This window comes from Ursus maritimus, unplaced genomic scaffold (assembly GCF_017311325.1).
Source record: "Ursus maritimus isolate PB19 unplaced genomic scaffold, ASM1731132v1 scaffold_17, whole genome shotgun sequence".
NCBI lineage: Eukaryota > Metazoa > Chordata > Mammalia > Carnivora > Ursidae > Ursus > Ursus maritimus.
The window spans coordinates 59,298,320-59,318,402 of NW_024424119.1; the positions used below are offsets into that span (position 1 = coordinate 59,298,320).

The following is a 20,083-nucleotide window of genomic DNA, read 5'->3' on the forward strand; positions in this document are numbered from 1 at the left end:
CTGCTCTCTGCTTCTTGGTGGGCGGACGGCGCTGGGCCCTCGCGGCCTCCGGGCCCGGCTCGGCGCCCCAGCTCGTTCCTCCGCTGCGCTCGCGCCCGCGCCCCGCGCCCCTGCGCTCCCTCCCGCGGCCGAGGCACTAGTGAGGCGCAGGCCGCCGTGAGCTCCGCCCCCGCCCGCCGGCCCCGCCCCTCGGGCCCGCCCCGCCGATCCCTCCGCACCCCTTGCCCTCGCTGGCCTCGGCCCAGCGCGCACCGCGACCGCCCTGCGTCTCCTCCGGCCGGGCGCGCATCCGGAGCCCGGGTCCCCCGGGGTTGAGGGCCGTGGCGAGGCGAAGGTGCGTTGAGGGCCGGCCCTAGGGACTACTTCTTGTTCGAAAGTTTTCAGCGGCAAAAAGTTTGGTTCAGGACTGCGGAAGGATCCGGCTCTGACTGTCGCCTTACTGAACGACAATTGGCAAAGATTTGCATCTCAATAGCGGAGTAGGCGCGGGCGGAGTGGGGACAGGCGAGACTGAGGGGACCTTGCGCGGTGGGGAGCTGAACGCGAGGAGGTGGGGAGGGGCGGCCGAGGCCGTTTAGGGGTCCCTAGGACCGGGGCGGCAGCCCAGAGAGAAGTGTCCTTGACAGCCGTAGGTAAGCCTGAACCAGGGTCTCTACTCCCAGGAGCCCTGAGGTCTCAGTCGTAAGCCTCCAGGAGACAGGACAGACGCCCTGGCTCTGACGGCGGGGCACTCGACCCCGAGGGATGGTGGCGCCAGGGCTACGGTTTCTGGAAAGAAGGCTCTGGGCGCCCCAATGAAACAGCCTGGGGCCAAAGCCTGGCGGCACGGATTGTGCTACCACTCCCCAGGAGGGACCCGCCCCTAGACGCTCCTTGGTCACTGTCCAGCCCCTTTTCTGGCGCCTCCAGCCTAAGATGCCCCGCAAAGAACACGAGTCCAGCAGGCCCGCTGCTAGTGCCCAGGCAGCCCTGGGCGCCCCCCACGTGCTTCTTCCCCATGATTTATTTCTCCGCGGCGATGCCAGATTTGGGCGTCCTGTGCCAAGCTGGGTTAAGCTCTGGGCTTTCGAAATGCCTGCCATAGTCCCCCCTGAAACCAAAGTCCATGTCCCGACACCCCTAGCCCAACACAGTCTGGTCAGCACCATGCGAGGGGGTACAACCACCCAGCCCCGCATCCTGGTTGGGCTTCTGGAGGAGGTGATGCCAGAGGGGAGCCTTAAAGGCTGAGAGGGACCTAGCTGGGTGAAGGACCGTGGAGAAGGAGCACCTGCAGGAGGAGGGGACCACCTGGAGGCCGGCAGTGAAGCAGCCCTTGCAGGGAGCCCTGCGAGGTGGGCAGAGCGGGATGGCTGCTGGTGGGCGGAATTGCACACCTGACTTCTGCCCCCTCTTGTTAGCACACCTGTCGTGGGACCCTGGTGGCGGCTGGGATGCCGCGAGTGCTGAGGGACAGCCAGTCCAGGCCAAAGCAGCTCGGCCTACCTCCTCCCAGAAGCTGCGCTTCCCAGAACCTGGAGTAACTTCTCTTGGGGCCAGTGCCCAGGAGCTGAGGCGCCTGGGGCCCCCAGAGATGTTTATATAACAGCAGCCCAGCGGCCTAGAGGAGCACATTGTCCGTACAAGGAAGAGGGCAGCTGCAAAGTCCCTCCCCCCCACCCCCAGCTCACAGGCTCAGGGCTCTGCCCACCACATCCCCCTCTACTCTTAGAAGGACTGAGGGCCTCAGGAGCCACTCCCCCTCCAGGAGCCCCTTGCCTGTGTGCCCTCCATTGGGGCCCTGCATTCTGCTGAGAGGCTTTGGGCCAAAAGTTCAGCCCTGGCTTGGGAGCAGGTTTTCACCCTCCTGCCTTGGAGCAGCTATGGAAAGAGGGAAAGNNGGAGCACTAGAAGGAGGAGTGAGGAAGGAGCCCTGGAGGGACAAGGGGAGGAGGGACCAGCTCTGGAGGAAGGAGGGGAGGAGGGAGCAGCTCTGGAGGAACAAGAGGAGGAGGGAGCAGCTCTGGAGGGAGGAGGGGAGGAGGGAGCAGCTCTGCAGGGAGAAAGGGAGGAGGGGAGGAGGGAGCATTGAGGAAGGGAGTCTTACCTGGGTCTGTCCAGCTGTGCTAACTGTACTCCGGGCCTCACTCAGGAGCCCGGTGCTCTCATTAGCCCATGGCAGACGGGACAGCCAGGCTTCCCAGGCTTCCCAGGCTTCCAACCCTTGTGCCACCTGCTGCCTTGGATACCCCATGGGAACAGGGGCCAAGGAGACCAGGAAACCCAGAGTGGCTGAGGCTGGAGGAGCTTGTGAACAAGGCAGGGGCTGGCCTGAGGTGGGTGGGAAGGGGGGTGGGCAGGGCCCTGGCCTGTGGATGCCATTCACAAATTAAGCCTGAGCTTTCTGGCCTGGCCTTCTTACCTGTCCCGGTCAACCTTCCCAGGCCAGGGGGTTGGAGGGAGGGGAGGGGAGGGATTCTGACGGCCTAGGACCTGTGGACAGTAGGTGTGGGGCAGCTGGGAGAAACGAGGAAAGGGAGATAGATGCAGGGTGCTGGCCACTACAGAAACCTGATGGGGGAGCGGGGGCCAGGGCAGCGTGGAACCGGACTGGATGCCTGCCTGGCTTGCCGTGGAGGCTGAGACAAGGCTGCTGATGAAGGGTCTCCAGGCTGGCTGGGAAGCTTGAACCAGTAAGGGTGAGGCTGCAGAGCTGGCTTCCAGAGGGTTTGCTGGCGGTGGCCAGGGGCCACCTCAGGTGCTCCGTGTCTCCCCTGGGCCGGCTTGCCAGGCCCCAATGGAGAGAAGGCCCCAACACTCTCACCTTAGGCAGACTGACTTGGGTCAAGTCCCCTCTCTGCTGCCTCCGGAGATCCCAGTGCCGTGGTCAGGGCGGGCCGGGGAGGCCATGCTGACATCTGACCTCTTCCTGCCCCCAGAAGAAAACCCCTGCAGCCCCCTTTTGAGGGGTACCCTGCTTGGGGTTGGTCATCGTGTTTAATGCTTCCCAGGGTGCTAAGGTGCATCAGGGCTACGCATCCCGGTCATGGGCGCTGAGCCTGCTCCTTCTGGCAGTCGTTAGTCTCGGTGCTTCCGCTGCCCCCCGGGACCCCCGTAGCGCCGCGGCCTTGGGGGAAGGGAAGCACATGCTCCTGGGTTTTCAGAAAAGCTAGGCCAAGGCCGGCTCCTGGTCAGCCAGGTCTGGGCCTCCGTCCGCAACAGCAGATGGGCCCCTGGAGGTCTGTGCAGGGCCGTGTGCACACTGCCCTCCTACACGCTTCGCGGGGGGTGGGGGGGGCAGCTGGTCGGACTTCGGGTGTGGGCCCATGTTGCTTGGTGTGGGTCGCAGGAGACCTGAAGCAGAGGGATGGGATGCTGCTGGGGGGGGGGGCAAGGGCTCACAAATTGGGCTGAGGGTGTGGTCTTTGACAAGTGCACTGGCCTGATGGGGGAGGGGCCTCCAGAGCAGCTGTGGGAAGATTCCAGAACACAAGGAAAGGGCCTCACTCACCACCTTTTGAAGCTGATTGTAAAACATATCTGACCTGCTTGTGAAGAGAGCCCCTGGGCCTGAGCAGTGCCCAGCCCATTACCCCACCCATGATGGGCCGCTGCCAGGCACAGGCCCAGCACCGGACTCTGGCCACTGACCCCCCCAAGGGGCCATCACTGCCCCTTGGGCCTCAGTGGCCCCTTTACCACGTCCTTTCTAAAGTCCTATCTACTTTTTCTACTGGAGACCAACCAGGAGCATTTCCCAGAAGGTGGAGTGTTTTTCCAAGGTGTGGACTTAGGGGCTTTGTGGCATTGCTTCGGGTAGACGGGCCAGGGCTAGCCACCCAGTCCGCTGAGCTGGGCGCTGGGCTCCCACAGCACGTCTCCACGCAGACACCTGCGTGTGGGCCTCCACTGGCACCTTGCCGTCTTTCCCAAGGATGGACTCAGGCAGGCCGCGGAGGGCTCCCCCTTGTTTTGAGGAGGGAAGGCACGGGCTGGGGTCTATTCCCCGTTGGCCCCTTGCACCTCATGCAGGGGTCCGCAGTCACCAGGCCCAGCTGTGCACGAGGAGCGGGCTGGCTGGGGCTGCCTGCTGGGGCTGGGCATCGCCCCCGGGGCCCGTCCACAAGGGGTCAGTGCCCTGCTCTGCTGTCTGAATGCCACGTCCTCTGCAGAAACAACCCCTCCCTCCTTAGCTTTCACCTCCTCCAGGAAGCCATCCCAGAGCCCTCAGGATGATGTCTGTTGTTCCAGATGGAACTGTGACTAATGGTAATGTGGGGTTCTGCACAGGGCCCTGCCTGTGAGGGGGACCTGTCCACCTATCACCCCTGGTGGTCACTGCTTAGGACCCCCAAGGCCTCTTGTCAGCGCAGGCCGAGGGCCAGCTCCCTCCTGCCGGCGAGGTCCAGGAAGGAGGGTTGGCATCGCAGAGGCAGGCCCAGAGCCTGGGGAGCGTGTTGCCCGGGCAAGTCCCCAAACAGGTAGCCTGCCTCCCTGAGCAGGTGAGCTAGTGAGCATGGGCTGGGGTGTCCTCTGAGGGCCACGAGACTTGTCACTTGAGAAACGGGCTGCAGGGGGGCCAAAGCACTACAGACCCTGCAGAGACCACCTGCCTCTCCCAGCAGCCCCTAGAATGCTCAGAGCGGAAACCCCAGCTGTAGGTGGCCCTGGGCATGGAGTCCCACGCCCTGAGAAGGACCTCTCCAGGCCCCCGGATCCCCTCAGGGGGCCACAGAGCTGGAACCCAGCCCAGCCGGGCCTGGGGATGGGTCACTCAGAGTTTGGTGGCTCACCTGTCGCTGTCCCTTGGAAGCCGAGGCTCCAAGGAGGAAAGGTCCTACAGGGACTCCAGGGTACTGTTTGGATGCGGAGAAAATCTGGGGAGCTTCGGGAAGGACAGACATCGTGGGGGCAGGCTCTGAGAAGGCTTTGGAGCTCAGAGATGACCCCTCCAGGCAGGGGCTGGCCGAGGGGTGGGCCCAACAGGGAAGCTGTCGCCATGCCCATTGGACGGACAGGGCACTAGTGTGGTCACCTGAGCCCAGCCTGGCACTGGTCTGCACACACCAGTCCTCACCCTCTGGGTCCCAAGACCCCACAGAACCTGCAGGGGTAGAAGGGGGGCTCCAAGGAGCACAGCTCTGGGGACCCGCCCACCCTGTTGGCTGCAGCCCAGAACTTTCTCCAAAAAGAAAGGGCCCCAGGGGACGAAACTGCTTGACCCCACCCCTCAGGCTCTGGTAGAAACGCCACAGCTCGCACAGCCTGAGTCACTCAAGGAAAAGCCCGGCCATGCCGGGAGTCCCTCCTCCCTCTCCCCTGCCTCCCTCCCTCTCTCCCTCCCTCCCTGCCTCCTCCTCCTTCCCTTGCTTCCTTTCTGGGGTTAAAAATAGCTGGAAATTTCCCTTTAAAAGTAAGTCCACTTTTATTTTTACGGGGGAGAATTGCTCAAGAGGGGCCAGGAGCCTCTGGGCCCAGGTGGGGCTCCGCCGTCCCTGGCATCAGCCTGTTTCTCAGGGCGGCCTGGGCTCCCTCCCATTTGCTCCCGACACATTTAAACATGTTTAGAACTTCCGTCCTCCCCCACACTTCCCCAGGCCCCCTGTTACAAAGCAAGTGGGGCTGGAAATCAGGGTTTGGGTTACAGGGCGCCCAGGGACTTGTGTTCCTGAAGCAAACCCGAGCACAGACATTAGCAGGTAGGACACATCTGTGAGTTATTTCCATGTCTCCAAGGGGAAGGGAAAAACCCCCCACCATCCGTAAGTAAGACCGGAATTCTTCTCTATTTCTGCCTTGACAGCTCAGGAAAAAATGTGCCAAAACCCAGAGGCGCTGCTGCGTGTTGGCCTGGGAATGTTAGTTTAGTCGGAGACTCGCTCTGGGCCATTTAAATGAAAACAGGCACTTTGGTGGCAAATTCCAGCGGGCCTTGCCTGGGATTGGAGCTCCGTGCCCAGAAAGGGGTTCTGTGACCTCCCTCTCTCCCGCCCTGGGCTCTTTCTCTTGGCTTCTGCAGCCTCGTTATCATCACAATCGGCATTTCACTGGTAAACATTTGGTGCAATAATTCTCAAAAATCAGCAAGGAAAGTTGAGAGTCTTTCATGTGGCCGAGAGTGCGTTGGCCCAGCTGGAGGTGAGGGCCCGCCCCAGCCTGGGTCTGCGGTGCCTCAGCCACCGGAGGAGAAATCAGCCGGCCATCCCTCGGGCATGCCCTCTGGGATGTGCAGGCCGGGGGCCCTAACGGGAGTAGGGCCCCTTACAGCGACCAGGACTTGGACATGGGCGCCCAGGGCCACTGCCCAACCTGGTCCAGGACACCGGTGCTGGGCCGAGCCACCGCGCTCTGACTTGCATTCATGCCGTTTCCCTGTGGGGGTGGGGGCCGTGTGTGGGCTGGGCACCCACCATGTGGCACCTTGTGCCCCTGGCTGCCCCGTGAGGCTGGGCGGGAAGGGACTCACTGGTATTGTCACTCACTGGCTCCCCTCCATGGAAGGAATGCTGGTTCCCTGAGGGCAGGGCTGGGGAGGGGTGACAGGGCTCTGCTGGTGCAGGGTGAGCGTGCAAAGAGGGGGGTGGCTCCCCTTGTCTCGCCCACCTGTCGGCAAGCTGGGAAGTCCCTCTGAGCCAGGGGACGTTCGGGTGCCAGGGGAGGTGGGCTGCTGCCTGTGCAGGTGACACACACCCCTCCCGCTGCTCCCCAGAGGCCCTCACTTACGGGGGCTATCTGGCCTCCTTTGCCAGAGCGGGGGTCAGGAGCGTGGCTGTGCTAACAGCAGTTTCCCACTTAGGACAGCGAGCCTTGGAGTTAATGCGAAGGAAGAACACGCAGGTGTCCCTGCCCCCGCCCCCAGCCCGGGCAGGAGCTCCAAGAGCTCCGTTCCTCCCACTGCCCTGCTGCCGAGGCCCTGCGGGTCCCAGGGAACCTGATGCCATGTGCCTGGACCTAGGCCGCCGCAGCCTGCCTGCCTGTCCGCCCCGCCGTCTGTCTGTCTGTGGAGCTAGGCCCCTCACCCAGCCGTTAACACACCTGGTTCCGTGCTGAATGGCCACCTGAGCTGACCCAGCCCGGGCAGGGGGAGCTGCTGGAGGGATTTGAGCAGGGGTGTGGAGGAGGTCACTGGGTTCTGCGTGCAGCGGGATGGGTTTCCCGGACTTGAGTGGGTCCGTGGGGCACCTTCCTGCTGTGCTTGGCGCTGGTGCGGGACAGTAACCTGGAGCTTCCCTTCTCGGAGGCTCTCAGGTTGGTGCCCGAGCTCCAGGGAGGAGAAGAGAGGACGCTAGGCAGGAGTGTGTGGGGCAGGGAGGCACAGTGCCAGGGTGCCGTGCGGGTGGGGTCAGTGCAGGAGGCTTGTGCGAGGAGGTGACCCAGGAGCAGAGGTCCAGGGAAGGAGGGACAGGCTGTGCCGGGACCTGGGGAAGAACGCTCTGGCCTCCCTCCTTCACTGTCCTCTCCCTCCCTCCTTGCTCCCGTGGGGACCCACCGCCCACTGCAGATGCCACAAGGAACCGGTGACTGCCCGGTGAGCTGCAGGCCCGTGGCGGGTCCTTCGATGGAAATCCGGGTGACTTCGCTCCTGTCCGCATGCAGGCCTCCCTTGCTGTGTGGTTCTGCCTGCCACGAGGCCCTCGCAGATGTGATCGCATTGAGATGGGTTCAGCCTGGAGCGCGGCGGGCCCTCCTCCTGTGACTTCTGTCCTGAGGAGAGGGACGTGGGGAGACCACAGGACCAGAGAAGCAGAGAAGCCCAGGACCACGGAGGACTGCCAGCAGGGGCAGAAGTGGGGAGAGGCGGGAGGGACTCCCAGAGCCTCGACCCCAGACCTGGGAGAGAATAAACCTCTGTTGTCTGAAGACGCCAAGTTCATGGGTACTTGTGAGCATGATCCCCAAGGACTGACACGAGGGCTGATGGCAACGTACCAGGGGTCCTTTGTAGGCGGCTGCAGGGGTATCCCAGGAGGGTGGAGAGGCCGGAGGGTCTCGGTCCCCTGCCTCCCTGCCCCCCAGGGGCACATGGACAGTGCTGCTCCCTCTTTAGCTGAAACAGGGACCCGGATGCCTGAAGTCGGAGGGCTGGCCTCACCGCCACAGCGAGCAGGGAGAGCGCCGCTCTGTGTCTACCTCCGTGGTGCCCGATCATCCGGCCTCAGGCCGCGGGGAGGCCTGAGAGAGGACAGCCCCGGTCCCGTCGCTGAGGCAGGCGCTCCAGGCTTTCCAGGGAACACAGGGAAGAAATGCATGGGAGAGCTTCGTGGCTGAGCTGCCCCGTCCGTCCGTCCGTCCTGCTCCATCAGAGCCCGGACCGGACCTTTCCAAGGAAATGACAGAGCTGGCCTGAGGGATTGAGAGGCGGATGTTCCCGGTCCCCGTGCTCCAGGGAGCCGTGAGGAGTGCACCAGGAGGTCCTGGCTCGTCCGAGCGGCCGGTCTCCTCCGTGTGCCTCTTTCTCGCAGGAACGTGGAGCCCCTCAAGCCTCATCTTGCCCTCTCCTCAGTGGGCTCATCCTCTCATGCGAGAGGAATGGAATTTTGGTTCCAGGGAGACTGTGGACAGCAGGGAGGCAGCTCCCGTGGAGGGGCTGGGCTCCTGCTCACAGCTGCCGGCCTTGGCCGAGCGGTCACGGCGTTCTGAGATCCCCTCCCGTCCCTGAGAGGGGTCCAAACAGGCCTGTGCTCAGGGCCGCACGCCGCAGGGGTGGCCGAGCTGGGGCGGGTTCCGGAACAGGGCCTACGGGACTCAGCGACGGTGGGGCTGTGCTGCGGGCACTCCTCCCCCCCTCGCCCAGCCAAGAAAGGCACCAGCTACCAAGGACCCCGTGGGAACCCCAGGAACCCGAGGCATGGCCTGAGGCTCCCACCAGCCTCCGTCTGGACAGATGGGGAGGAGCCGGTGCCCACCTCCCAGAGGCACCTGCCGCCTTCCCCACCGCGGATTGCCCCCTGAGCTGGGCCCTGTGCTGACAGCCGCCTTGGCCCTGGTCCCAAGAGGCCCTGAGGAAGGAAGGTGCCATGAGGTGTGGGGAGCTCAGTCCTGGCCAGTGCCACGTCCAGGGGGCCAGTCTGCCTGCCCCACCCCAGCAGGAGGCCCCAGCTCCTTCAGCCCAGAGCCCAGGGCCGGGTTCCCACCTGGACCCCTCCCGGCGGGACAGGCCCTCTGCTCAGGTGCCGTAGGAGGGCTGTGACCCCGGAGCCACGCAGGTTATGGCCAGGGACCCAGCGGGCAGAGACTCAGGGACGGCCACAGCCAAACACGGCCTCTGAGTGGGCATCCTCCTCCTGATTTTGGCAAGCCAGGGGCGGCCTCGGCTTCTCAAGAGGGGAAACTGAGGCAGAGTGCCCTAGGGCGGGGCCGCAGCGTCCGCCGTCAGAGGGCCTGGGCCTCCCCAGCTGCTACGCTTCGTCTCTCTGCGAAGTTACTTTTTTTCTCACTTCAACACCAACTGAGGAAAAACAAACATGTTTGTATTTACCAGTTACATTTTTTTACACAAAAGAAATGGACCCCCCCCCCCCGTTGTAAAAGTTCAAACGCACGAACAAGCATGAAGTTCCGTTGCCTACAACCCCCAGCAGAGGCTGCATTTGAAATGAAAGGGGTGCTTCTTTTCTCTGTGGTTAGAACCCCAGGGGGACATCTCGGACCGGGGGCCTGCCTTTGGGGTGGAGGCACATCGGGGGAGCCCAGCCCCCCAGGGCTCCTCTTCTGCCGCCTCCCCCCCCCCCCGACGGCTAGGCACACCGTTGGGGGCAGGAACTGTAGTATTTCCGTAGGTTTCATTGAACATGGTTTACCCCGCTGGATCAGGACTCGCGCCTGAGGACGGGAGTCGGGGCGACAGTGTGTCCGGGGGGCCGCAGCACCCGGCACGGCCTGGACGCTCAGCACGTGGACGAACGCGTGAGTAGTCGGGCGACCTTCTGAGCCGGCCCACGGCATCTTTCCCATCTTCCGTCCCAGGATCCACTGGCTCTCTGGCACGCCCCCCGAGGCCACACCCCTCCCACAGGGGGACGTTCACCCCCGGGGCCCAGGGTCCTCAAGGTCTTCAGGTCAGGAAGGCTCTGGGTTCTGGGTGGGCTGGGAGCCCCATGCACATGTCAGTCGGGCGGAGCCAGTGGACCAAGATCCTTGGTCCAACTGGGGGGCCTCGTGGCCTGGCAGTGGCCGTGAGCATTCCCTACAGCCAGGGCGGAGGAGGGTGCGTGGTGGGAGACGCTGTCAGCTTCTGAGCCATCGGGGACGGGAGCAGGGCTGGAGTGGTCGGAGGGACCCCGAGCCCCACGTTCCTTGTGCCCTTCCCTCGTCCTCAGGTCTTCTGTTCCACGGTCTCCATGCAGCCTGGCACCCAGGAGCGGCGAGAGAAGCCTCCTGGGGCCTCGCCCGGGGGCCCACAGAATCGGTGCCCAACTACACACTACCTAATTGCTCCCACGGCATGTGTTCGCATTGTAGACAGAGTTTACATTTGCTCAGAGTACAAATGCTCTTTGCCCCAGTGAAGACCCATCTCCAGAACAAACAGGCTCTATTCTGTCCCATGGATTTTGGCTCTTCTCACTACCCCACAAGCGCTCCAGGTCGGGACGCTTCACCTCCAATGTCGACCCCAAACAGGAGGGGCAGCAGGCAGGCGAGCCTTTGCTCGGGGGTGAGGAGGGCTTCCCATCTGGCAGTTCAATTCCTAACGCCCGAGGGAGAACTCAGGGTTGTCTCTCAGGCTTTGGGGTGAGCGCCCCAATCCCAGTCTCCTCTCAGCAGCACCCGGGAGGTGGGGGGCGGGGGTTAGGCAGGCGACTTTCCTCCTCTGTAGGACAGACTCACTCCTGGGACCCAGGACGGGATAAAATGGGCCAAATGGATGCTCGGGGAGTCTGGGTCTGGTTCATGGTCAACACCTTCGGTGGACAGTTGTGGTTTGCGGACCACTGCCCCAGTCATCTGCCCTTGTGTTTGGACGTCTGGCGTCCAAGAGGTGGCATGTGACCCGGGCTGGCCAGGACAGAGTCCCTCTTCCATAAGAGATGCTGAGCTGGGGGGTATCAAGCTGTCTTTGTCATGCTGTGGGGAGTGGAGCCCGAGGAACCCAGAGACAGACAGAGTCCAGATGACATCAATGGAGCTGCTGGATCCAGCCACACCTGAAGCTGTGCTTAAAAAACCCATTTATCCTTCCAGGGCTCTACTGTTTACAAAGCAATGAAATGTTTATCTTCTCCTTTTATTCACAATGGTCCTGCTAGAGGCTGGGCAAGACTCTCCCACCTGCAAGACCACTGGGACACGGAGCCAAGAGGGAGAGGACAGCATTCAGCATGGCCCAGGGAGCCTGTCTCCCTCCTCAGACCTCTCCAGAAGCTCCCTGGCTGGGGCAAGTTGCTGCCTCCCTGTCCAGCCAGCGTGTGAATGACCGCTCGGGGCTTCCTGAGCTGACCTGCCAACCCGTCAAACAGCAGCCAGCAGCTTCTCCAAGAGGCCCACTCACTGGTTTCTGCACCGCTGCCACGCCAGCCCAAGAAAGCCCCCATGGCCAGCCACCTCGGGGCTTAGTGCAGACCCTCGGCGGAAGCCCGTCACAGCAGACCCTGAAACCACCCGCTTTCTCCCCAGGCCACCTCGGCCCCACTGCTGGCCACACCGCTGGCCCTCTGCCCACCCAGGCCCAGCATTGGGCACCCTCCCTCCGGCTGTCCCTCTGCTCACTTCCTCCCGCCGCGGGGAGCAGGGGCTGCCTGCAGCCGGTTGAGGGAGGGTGTTGGCTCCACATGGGAAGCGGCCCGGCCCCAGTGGGCTCCCACAGGCCGCACCGTGCCCGCCCCTGCCTCCGTCCAGGGCTGAACAGGTGTTTCCGCATGCACGCAGGGGCTTGGAGGACCTCAGAGCCACACGGCAGGAATCAGAGGCCCCCGGAGGCCCCCCGCCAGGACATGGTTTCTGTTTACTCTTAGAAAAAAGTTCCCACCTTAGAGCCAGGCCGCAGGGGTCCCCTTGAGGCCCCCAGACGCTCCCCAGCCCCAAGCCCAGCCTGGCCCTTGGGACCAGTGGGGCGCCACGGAGCTGCTCTCGCCCGACTCCACGCACCCTCACTGTTCCCGAGTCAAGGCCAGCTCTCCTGCGCGCCCCTCTCACCTCTGGAGTGGGCCAGCGACACCCCCACAGGCAGCTGGAGCTTGCGATGGCGGACGGCGGCTCAGGCCCCAGCCGCGGGCGGGACCCCTGCAGGTTTAGAGATGGTGCCTGAAAGGAGCAGACCCGGGTTACGGCAGAAGGAGAGGGAGGGCTGCCGCCCGGGGGCCTCGCCTGGACCGGGTGACCCACTCTTAGGTGACAGCCTCCCCTGGTACAAGGTCTTCAGCCAGCGGCCCACAGGGGGTTCCCTGTGCCCCTGTCCCCAGCATCCTGCCAGACCTCCCGGCACACGAGATGTCCCCTAGGGCTGTCCCCTCCCTCCCTGACAGCAGAAAGCCCAAGTTCAAGGCTTCATTCTGCCACGCACTGACTTTGTGACCATGGAGGAGTCACCTCACCTTTCAGAGCCTTACTTTTCTCCTCTGGAAAATGGGACTATTCCTGCCTACCCCACTCACCCCACAGGTTTGGCCAAGGATTGAAAAGGTAGCCCAGCCTGAGAATGCTGGATGTTATGAAGGCGTTGGACTCGTCTGGAGCAACTGTCCGCAGCGCTGACCACAGGCCGCTGGGAAGCTGAAGCCGCCTCGGGGTGCGGTAATTCACAAAGTAAGGAAGGCCCTTGACGGTTTCTTTACGGGATGGCATGGAACCCTTCCCCGAAGCACCCGGTCCCTGAGAGCCCTCAACACTGTCCCCCCGAAGGGGCTCTTCCCAAACCAAACTGACCTTGAAATGTGTTTATCAGGATGGGGGTGCATCCTCCTTGGGTCCCAGACTCAGACCCCTGGGTTACGGTCAGACTTGGAGGGCATTTACTGAGCACACCCTGGGCCAAGCCTTGCACCCTGCTCTGGGCGCTGGATTCTGGCCTCCGAGAGCCCCAGCCTCACAGGCTGCACAGGGTGTGGGCAGGGAGGTAGCCTGCTGTCCCTCAGCTGGAGGCCCTTGACGGGGAAGGGGGGGGAGACGGAGGAGGGGGAGGTAGAGGGGGAGGGGTCTCTGAGCCCCCAGCGGGGCTCCTCCCCTGCAGAAGGGAGCATATGTGGGCTGGGAGAAGCCAGGAGGCCCTTCCAAGGAGGGAACAGTGTGTTCTGGACTCAGAACGGACTGTGGGGTGCAGACCCTGCCCCAGCCAGCCCAGGTGCTCAGGACCGGGGGCCTGAGGCTGGAATGGTATCTGACAGTCCTTCTTTGGGAACTAGCCCCAACAGAGCCAGGTCAAGGCCAGCTCTGGGGTGCAGTAAACAGGAAAATCCACGGGAGGCTGGAGGCCCAGAGAGAGAGGAAAGGGCTGGGTCAAAGGGTCTCACAAAATGTTTAAAATGAGCAGGAAATGATGACTTCTTAATGTCTCTGTCCACCCCCGCGCTGCTGGGCCAGCTCTCAGCCTAAGGGTCCCGACACGGGGGCCTGGCATGTGTGGGTTTCAGGAACACCTACTCAAGGCCCCAGATGAAGGCCAAGCTTCCCAGCCAGCCCTCGGGGGGGCTCCGTGCGGCCCAGCCCCGTGGTGTGGGCCCCATCTGCAGGGGTCCCTCCCCCACCCCGGCATGGCCCCTAATCCTGTGCGTGACCCTGGGCCTGGCCCAGCCTGACACTGGTTGCCGTTTGGAGCTGTGCCGGGAAACTGAGGCCCAGCGGGGAGGGGACCAGCCTGGGGTCACCCCAGAGGTCAGTGGCAGGTCTCTGCTTCGGGGTCTGGTGGCCCGGCCTTGACCCCAGCCGGCCTCTCTGTAGCAAGAGCACCTCCGTCTGTGCAGCCCCATGAAGAAGCCCCAGGACCCTCCCAGCACACCCCAGACCCCGGAGGATTCCGGGGACCTCTGAGTCACCACTCCCAGTGGAAACCTGCCCGTGGCAGCCCACGGTGTGAAGACTACTTGACATCGGGTAAGCCCCATGCACGTAGCCCTGCTCGGCAGGAGCGCACCTGTCCTGAGCCTCTGGGGCGTGGGCAGAAGACGGCTCGGCAGAGGGTCCGCCCCGTCCCAGACAGCATCCGTGTGTAGTGACAAGGAGAAAACGTCCCTAGTCTTGAGCCGGGGACCCTGCTTCCGGGAGTTTGTCCCGAGGAGCTACTGTGAAGCCAGGGACCCGCCTCTCAGACCCCTCCGGCCGCAGCGTTTGCACCTGGGAGAGGCTGGGAACAGCCCCGACGGGAGGCCAGTGAGGAGACCCTCGCGCGTCCCCCCGACGGAGTAAGCTCAGCTGTTAAAAGTCGTATCTATGGAAAGTTCCAGCAGTGCTGGAGACGCTCGAGGCGTGACACGGTGGAGAGGGCAGAGCACAGCGTGGCCCCGCCCAGTGCTCCTGCTGGCCCGAGCGAGTGGCGGGAGCCTCGAACGCAGGATGCACCCACGTGGGAAGGAAGTGATCCCGCGCGGCAGGAAAACAGCCGTGTGGCTTCCTGCCACGTTCTGCTCCCATTGGTGTCCATGGTGGGGACCATCGCACAAAACCGCATGGTTTATGGGCTCAGGCTTCACCCCAGGCACGGAGGCCCTTCACCCAGGCCCCCGGGGTCTGTCCCTGGGTCAGCAGCTGCTGCAGGGGCTCAGGAGGGGAGTTGGGCAGGAAGCGGCCGGTTCTCACAGCCAGGGCCACCCCTCTTTGGGGCTTGCCCCCCCCCCCCCGCTCCCCAGGAGTGGTTTCTGAGCCCCAGGCCTTTGGGATGCATGGCGGGCTGTGGGGTCTACCCTGTGGCCCCTGCCACCAGCCACCCCCTCTCCCAGCCCTGCAGCCTGTGGAGGCCTAATGAGGACATGGACGGGGCATCCCTGCCCCAAGAAAGGCCTGGAACTCAAGCACACTGACCAACGAGGAGGGCTCTCTTCCGTGCCTGGGGATCCAGAGAGCGCTTCTCCTGAGGCCGGCTGGGCTGAGCTCGAGGGAGGGGCAGAGGGCTGAGCCGGACCTCTGCAAGAAGCTCAAATTCCAGGCCCCAATGTCGGTGGCCTTGGGTACTGCCTCCGAGGTCCGGCGGGCAGTACTGTGTCCATAGGGCCGGGTGCGGAGCAGGCCCAGCAAGTGCTCCCAGATGGGGGAGGGGGATTGTCAGGGCCCCACAGGGAGAGGGGTGAACACCCCCCAGCAAAGCCACGTGCTGGCCACGGGGTGAGAGGCAGGCTTCCTGGGGGGAGGGGGACTAAAGGCCCTGAGCCTCTGAGGGCTGGTGGGTTCCAGGGAGTACTGGGCCCTGGGGTGGGGGAGCGGGGGCCCCGGGCCTCTGGGAGCAGCTCCCCTGCAGCGACTGCAGCCTCCACACAGTAAGCCTGCTGTCCTCCTCCTGACCCCACTCCCAGAGTGGCCGCAGACGGGCCTTCCCTCCCCGGGTGGCAGGGGTGGTCCCAGGGGCTGGGCTCGGGTGGGGCACTCCAGCCCTGCCGGGCGGGCCCGGAGTAAGCTGGGGCTCTCGCAGCGAGAGGCAATGGAATGTCCGTGCCCAGCGCTCGTCCCGGTGGGAAACACTCTTATTTCTTGTTTTTTTTCACAAAAATGGTTTTTAGTGCACTCTCCACCCAACGTGGGCTGGAGATCAACAGTGGCACGCTCCACTGACTGAGCTGACTGGGGGCCCCCCATTCTGATTTCTTTCTGTTTGTCTTCACAACAAGTCTGTGAGGTAGGACCATTTAAAGACGGGGAGATCGAGTCCCATGGTGAGGGACAGGCAGCGGTGGGATTGGATCCAGGCCACCCCGCAGCTCCCTCGGTGCAACTCCGAGGTCCCACGGATGCTGGAGCGTTCCTGGGAGAGGGTCTGAGCTGTCAGCAGACCGCACAAAGCCCCCACTACCACACACAGGCCAAGAGCCCGGGCTTGGGGTCCCACATGCAGATCTGGGTCTCCCCTGCCCTGGGGAGCCTGGAACACCAGGGAGGCGAGGGGGATCACGGAAGCTTCTCCCTTGCACACCCCCAGGATTCTGGACATCCCACCCAAAGCCCCATGGCCACCTCAGCTCACACTGGGCCCTGGTCTCATCACGCCCACAGGACGCCCGGGCCATCAGGCGGAGCAGGGCGTGCGTCTCCTCTCCCTGCTGGCCGGCCCCGGGCGAGACTCCCTCGTCCCCTTGTGGAGGATGGCCCCCCGCACTCCGGACACTGTGCAGCGATGCCCTGCGTCGGGGGCGAGCCCGGAGACCTGCGGGGAAGACCGCTCTGTGGCTTCAGACCCGTCCCTCCCGGGGCCTCAGTGTCCCCGCCCAGACTGGGGCCGCGCCGCCTTCCTCGCAGGGCTGTGTGAGGGTGGAGCCATGCCTGCAGCCCCAGTGGCCTCCTGGGGACCAGCTGAGCCCTGTGCCAGGCACGACGGAAGGTCTCAAGAAGGAATATATGAGGGCAGCAGGGTCCTGACGCGTGGCAGGGCGTGAAGAACCTCGAACACGCTGTGCTCCCTGGACAGACCCCAGCGCGAGGAGCGCATGGCAGGGCTCCGTGGCTATGACGGGCGCTCCGGAGGGAATCCACGGACACAGCGAGGGGGTGGGTGGCGGCCAGGGGCTGGGCCGCAGGCACGCTCTGCTCCGGGGCTGAGGACCGGAACCAGATGCCGGTGGCGCAGTGGAGAAAATGTACCAGATGCCACTGAATCCTTCACTGCAGAGCGGCCACTTTTGGGGAGCCTGGTTGGCTCGGTCGGTAGGGCCTGTGACTCGTGACCTCAGGGTCATGAGTCTGAGCCCCACGTCGGGGGTAGAGAATCCTTAAAAAATGAATAAACACGTACATACACACATACATAGAGTGGCCACTTTTATGTTACCTGAGTTCCGCCTCAATGTCGGGAACAGAAGGGAAGGGTGGCAGTGCCCCCCCCACCCCGGGTAGTAGGCTCGCCTGGTGCTGCCCCGTCCCCAGGGGTCAGCCCAGAGCTGCCCCTCCCCAGGCGAGCAAGCTTGGCTCCTGGAGGGAGGTGACCTGGTTTGGACCCAGTTCTCTCACTGCGGAGCGGATGGCCAGGGAGACCCCTGAATCGGCTCCCTTTGCCAAAACACAGGCCCGAGGTGTGGGGAAAGGGGAGGTCCCGTTCAAAAGGCCACGGGGCTTTGTTCCCCGGGGTATCCTCGGAGTCAGGCAGAGGCTGGGCCAGGCCTGGGGGGCCGGGGTTAGGGGCAGGCATCAGTGTGGGGCCACACGGCTCTGTCCAGATGGCCAGCCCTCCCACCCACATCCGGGGTGGCTGACCCCGCCCCTCCGGTCCCTCCAGCCCCTGACCCCAGGCCAGACCTCCCCTCACCCTGTTCTCGCCCAGTGCACAGCTGGGGCCCAGGAGCGGAGCCAGGGCCCCATGCCAGGGACCAGAGCTGGGCTGAGACCTGCTTCCTGTTGGCCCCGACTGGCACTTGGGCCCTGCCCGAAATGGGGGCCTGGCCCGCAGTGCCGTGGCCTCTGCACTGGGGAGGGTGTGGTGCGGACACCGCTCTCTGCCCTGGCCGCTTGCTGGAGACCGGGGAAGATCTGAGGCCTGCCCCCTGCACAGCTGCAGGCCACGCCGTGCTTGCAGTCCCCAAACCTTCTCGCTGCACCTCGGATAGGGTCCCCAGGCACCCGCTCCAGCCCAGTGCCTGCTCTTTGGAGGGCCTTCCCCTCACCACTGGTCAGGCCTGACTCATCTCCACAAGCCCACTGCGCAGAGGGAGAGGTCGGGGGCTCCTAGAGCCTGGGGGACCCTGGCGTTCACCCGGTCCCGCCAACTCCCCGGTGACTGCCCCGGGCTGCGAGTGCGCGAGTGTCAGGGCTGGGGCACCCTGCTCGCTCCTGGGCTCCTCGGGGCTGCTGTTGCTGGGTGGTGGGGCTGGGAGGCCCTGTGGCTCAGCTCTGGTGAGGGAGGGAGGGGAGAGAGGGCTTCCTCCAGGTGATGTGCGGCTTCCTGTGTGTTGGTGGCACGCGGGCTCTGCCAGGCAGACAGCTGTAGGCCGAGCTGGCCCCTGGCCAGGGTCATGCCGGGTCAATGGTCAGGGAGAGGGCTCTCGCTGAACATGCCACTCGAGCCAGGCTCCCCCGGCACCAGCCACGGCCCAGGTTATGTGTCCCGAGACCCCCCCAGACTGCCCAGACCAGGGGCTCGATGACTCCTGGGTCAGGCCTGGGGGCCAGGGCCCCCACCGTCTCCTCCTGCTCTCTGCCCTCTGCTCCCCCCTCACTCTGTGTCCTTGGCAAGTCCCTGCTGCTCTCTGTGCCTCAGTTTCCCCATCCTCACCACGAAAACACGGCCACGGCCCTCCCAGCACTACCAGGGGCCCCACCCCACTTGCCACAGGCTCCTGCTCCCAGCTCCGCGTCCACCAGGAGGCTGTTCCGACACTGACGGGAACCTTCTCCCAGCTCCATGGAGCCAGCGTCCCAGAGTCCTGCCTTCGGCCTGGCAGACCAGGGTGGCAGCCGTCCCCATTTTACAAGCAGGAAACTGAGGCAGGGAGCCACTGGCCCAAGATCACACAGCAAATGTGCGGCAGGAAGGGCTCTGTCCCCGCTGTTTGTCCTCTCGGAGCCGGCTAGAATGTTTGTCCTTCTCTGCGTCGTCCCCAGGGGAGCCAGCCAGGGCCCGGCCACTGGCTCGCACAGAGGAAGGAGGAGCCGCCCTCCCCCGGCTCAGACCTCTCGGGGATCCTGGCCCAATCCGAGCCCCTGTCCTGGCCGGCATGCTGCCCATCAGTGTCCCTTTGCTGGGGCCCTGGACACCAGGACAAGGCTGGCCAGGGCCCTGCAACCCCCAAGCTCTTCTTGGCCTCCACCAAAAACCTGCTTCCAGGACAAGACGTCTCACGGCCAGGGCAGGGAACATGGGCAGACCCGTGGGTCTCGGCCTGCTGGCCACCCCTCTGACCCCCTTTCCCTCGAGTCAGCCAAGCTCTTCCCTCGTCCTTCCCGTCCTGTGCCAGCCTCCCCGGATACTGATGCCACGGGCAGCCCTCCCCTTGCCTGCCATCACTCCCTGACACCCGTTCATGCCTCCTGGCCTTTGCCCTTACGGTTCCCTCTGCCAGCTACACCCTCCCGGTGCCCTTCCCCACCCCTGAACTACAGCCCAGGACCTACACCTCTGAGAACAACGCCAATCACACTGGCTGCAATTTCTGGGGTGCTCGCTCCTGTATCTATCGGCCCACTCCCCTCCTGTATCTATCGGCCCACTCCCCTCCTGTACCCTGGAGGGCACAATACCCCCTCCCATTTCACAGACAGGAAGCAGGTGCGTCTTCTGAACTGTCTGCAGTCACCCCTCGGTCTGCGGGATGGACTCACCACTGCATCTGGGACCCCGCGTGGCCCACGGCCTGTCAGGCTACAGGCCACTCCCTTCTCACAGCCCTCCCATATTTCCTTCCTTCCTCCTCTCCTTCTGCCCCATCTCCCCTCCCATCTCCTCCAAGCCCCTTCCCACCTTGGGCTGAGAGACACTATCTCAGGGGAGGGATCTCCTGTCCCGCTTTACTTCCGAGATCACTGAGGTCAACTGGGAGGCTGCAGGGTCATTGGTAGTTGTGGCCGCCCAGGTGAACGGCCCACCCTGGTGTTATACAGTGCACAACCTACACCACTGTGCTTGGTAGCCCTTGGTCACTCTCATCTGGTGCCTACACCTGACTCATCTCATCCCTCTCCACCTTCTGCCCCACAGGTGTGAGTGACAGGAAGACTCAGAAGCTTGGCATGGATGCGCTGGGCTGGCCAAGTGCTCCAGAACAGGGCCCTCTGTGGGCTCAGGCAGCATTCCTGGGATGCTTGTGCCCCATTCAGCAGCCAAGGCACTTGCAGTGCAAACATTCAGGGCCCCACACACAATGGCTCCCGCCAGCCTGGTCCGGCCAGCCAAACCCCTCCACCACCCCCTCCTCACCACCATTGTCCTTTCCTCTGGGGAGGGGCAGTGGGGGGGGACTGGCAGGGGGACCAGGGCCCAGGCTCGGGGTGGCTGGGAAAGATGGGCGAGGATGAATGGCCATGCAAATGAGACACC

General features: G+C 64.1%; 1 protein-coding gene across 1 annotated transcript; it reads left to right on the forward strand.

Moving 5' to 3' along the window:
- Positions 1-12,160: 12,160 nt before the first annotated feature.
- LOC103675284 lies at positions 12,161-17,260 on the forward strand. The gene is made up of 4 exons (XM_040631372.1): positions 12,161-12,207; positions 12,635-12,723; positions 13,855-14,007; positions 16,040-17,260. The coding sequence occupies exons 1-4, from the start codon at positions 12,161-12,163 to the stop codon at positions 16,474-16,476; spliced, it is 726 nt and encodes a 241-aa protein (XP_040487306.1). The 3' UTR covers positions 16,477-17,260.
- Positions 17,261-20,083: the final 2,823 nt, after the last annotated feature.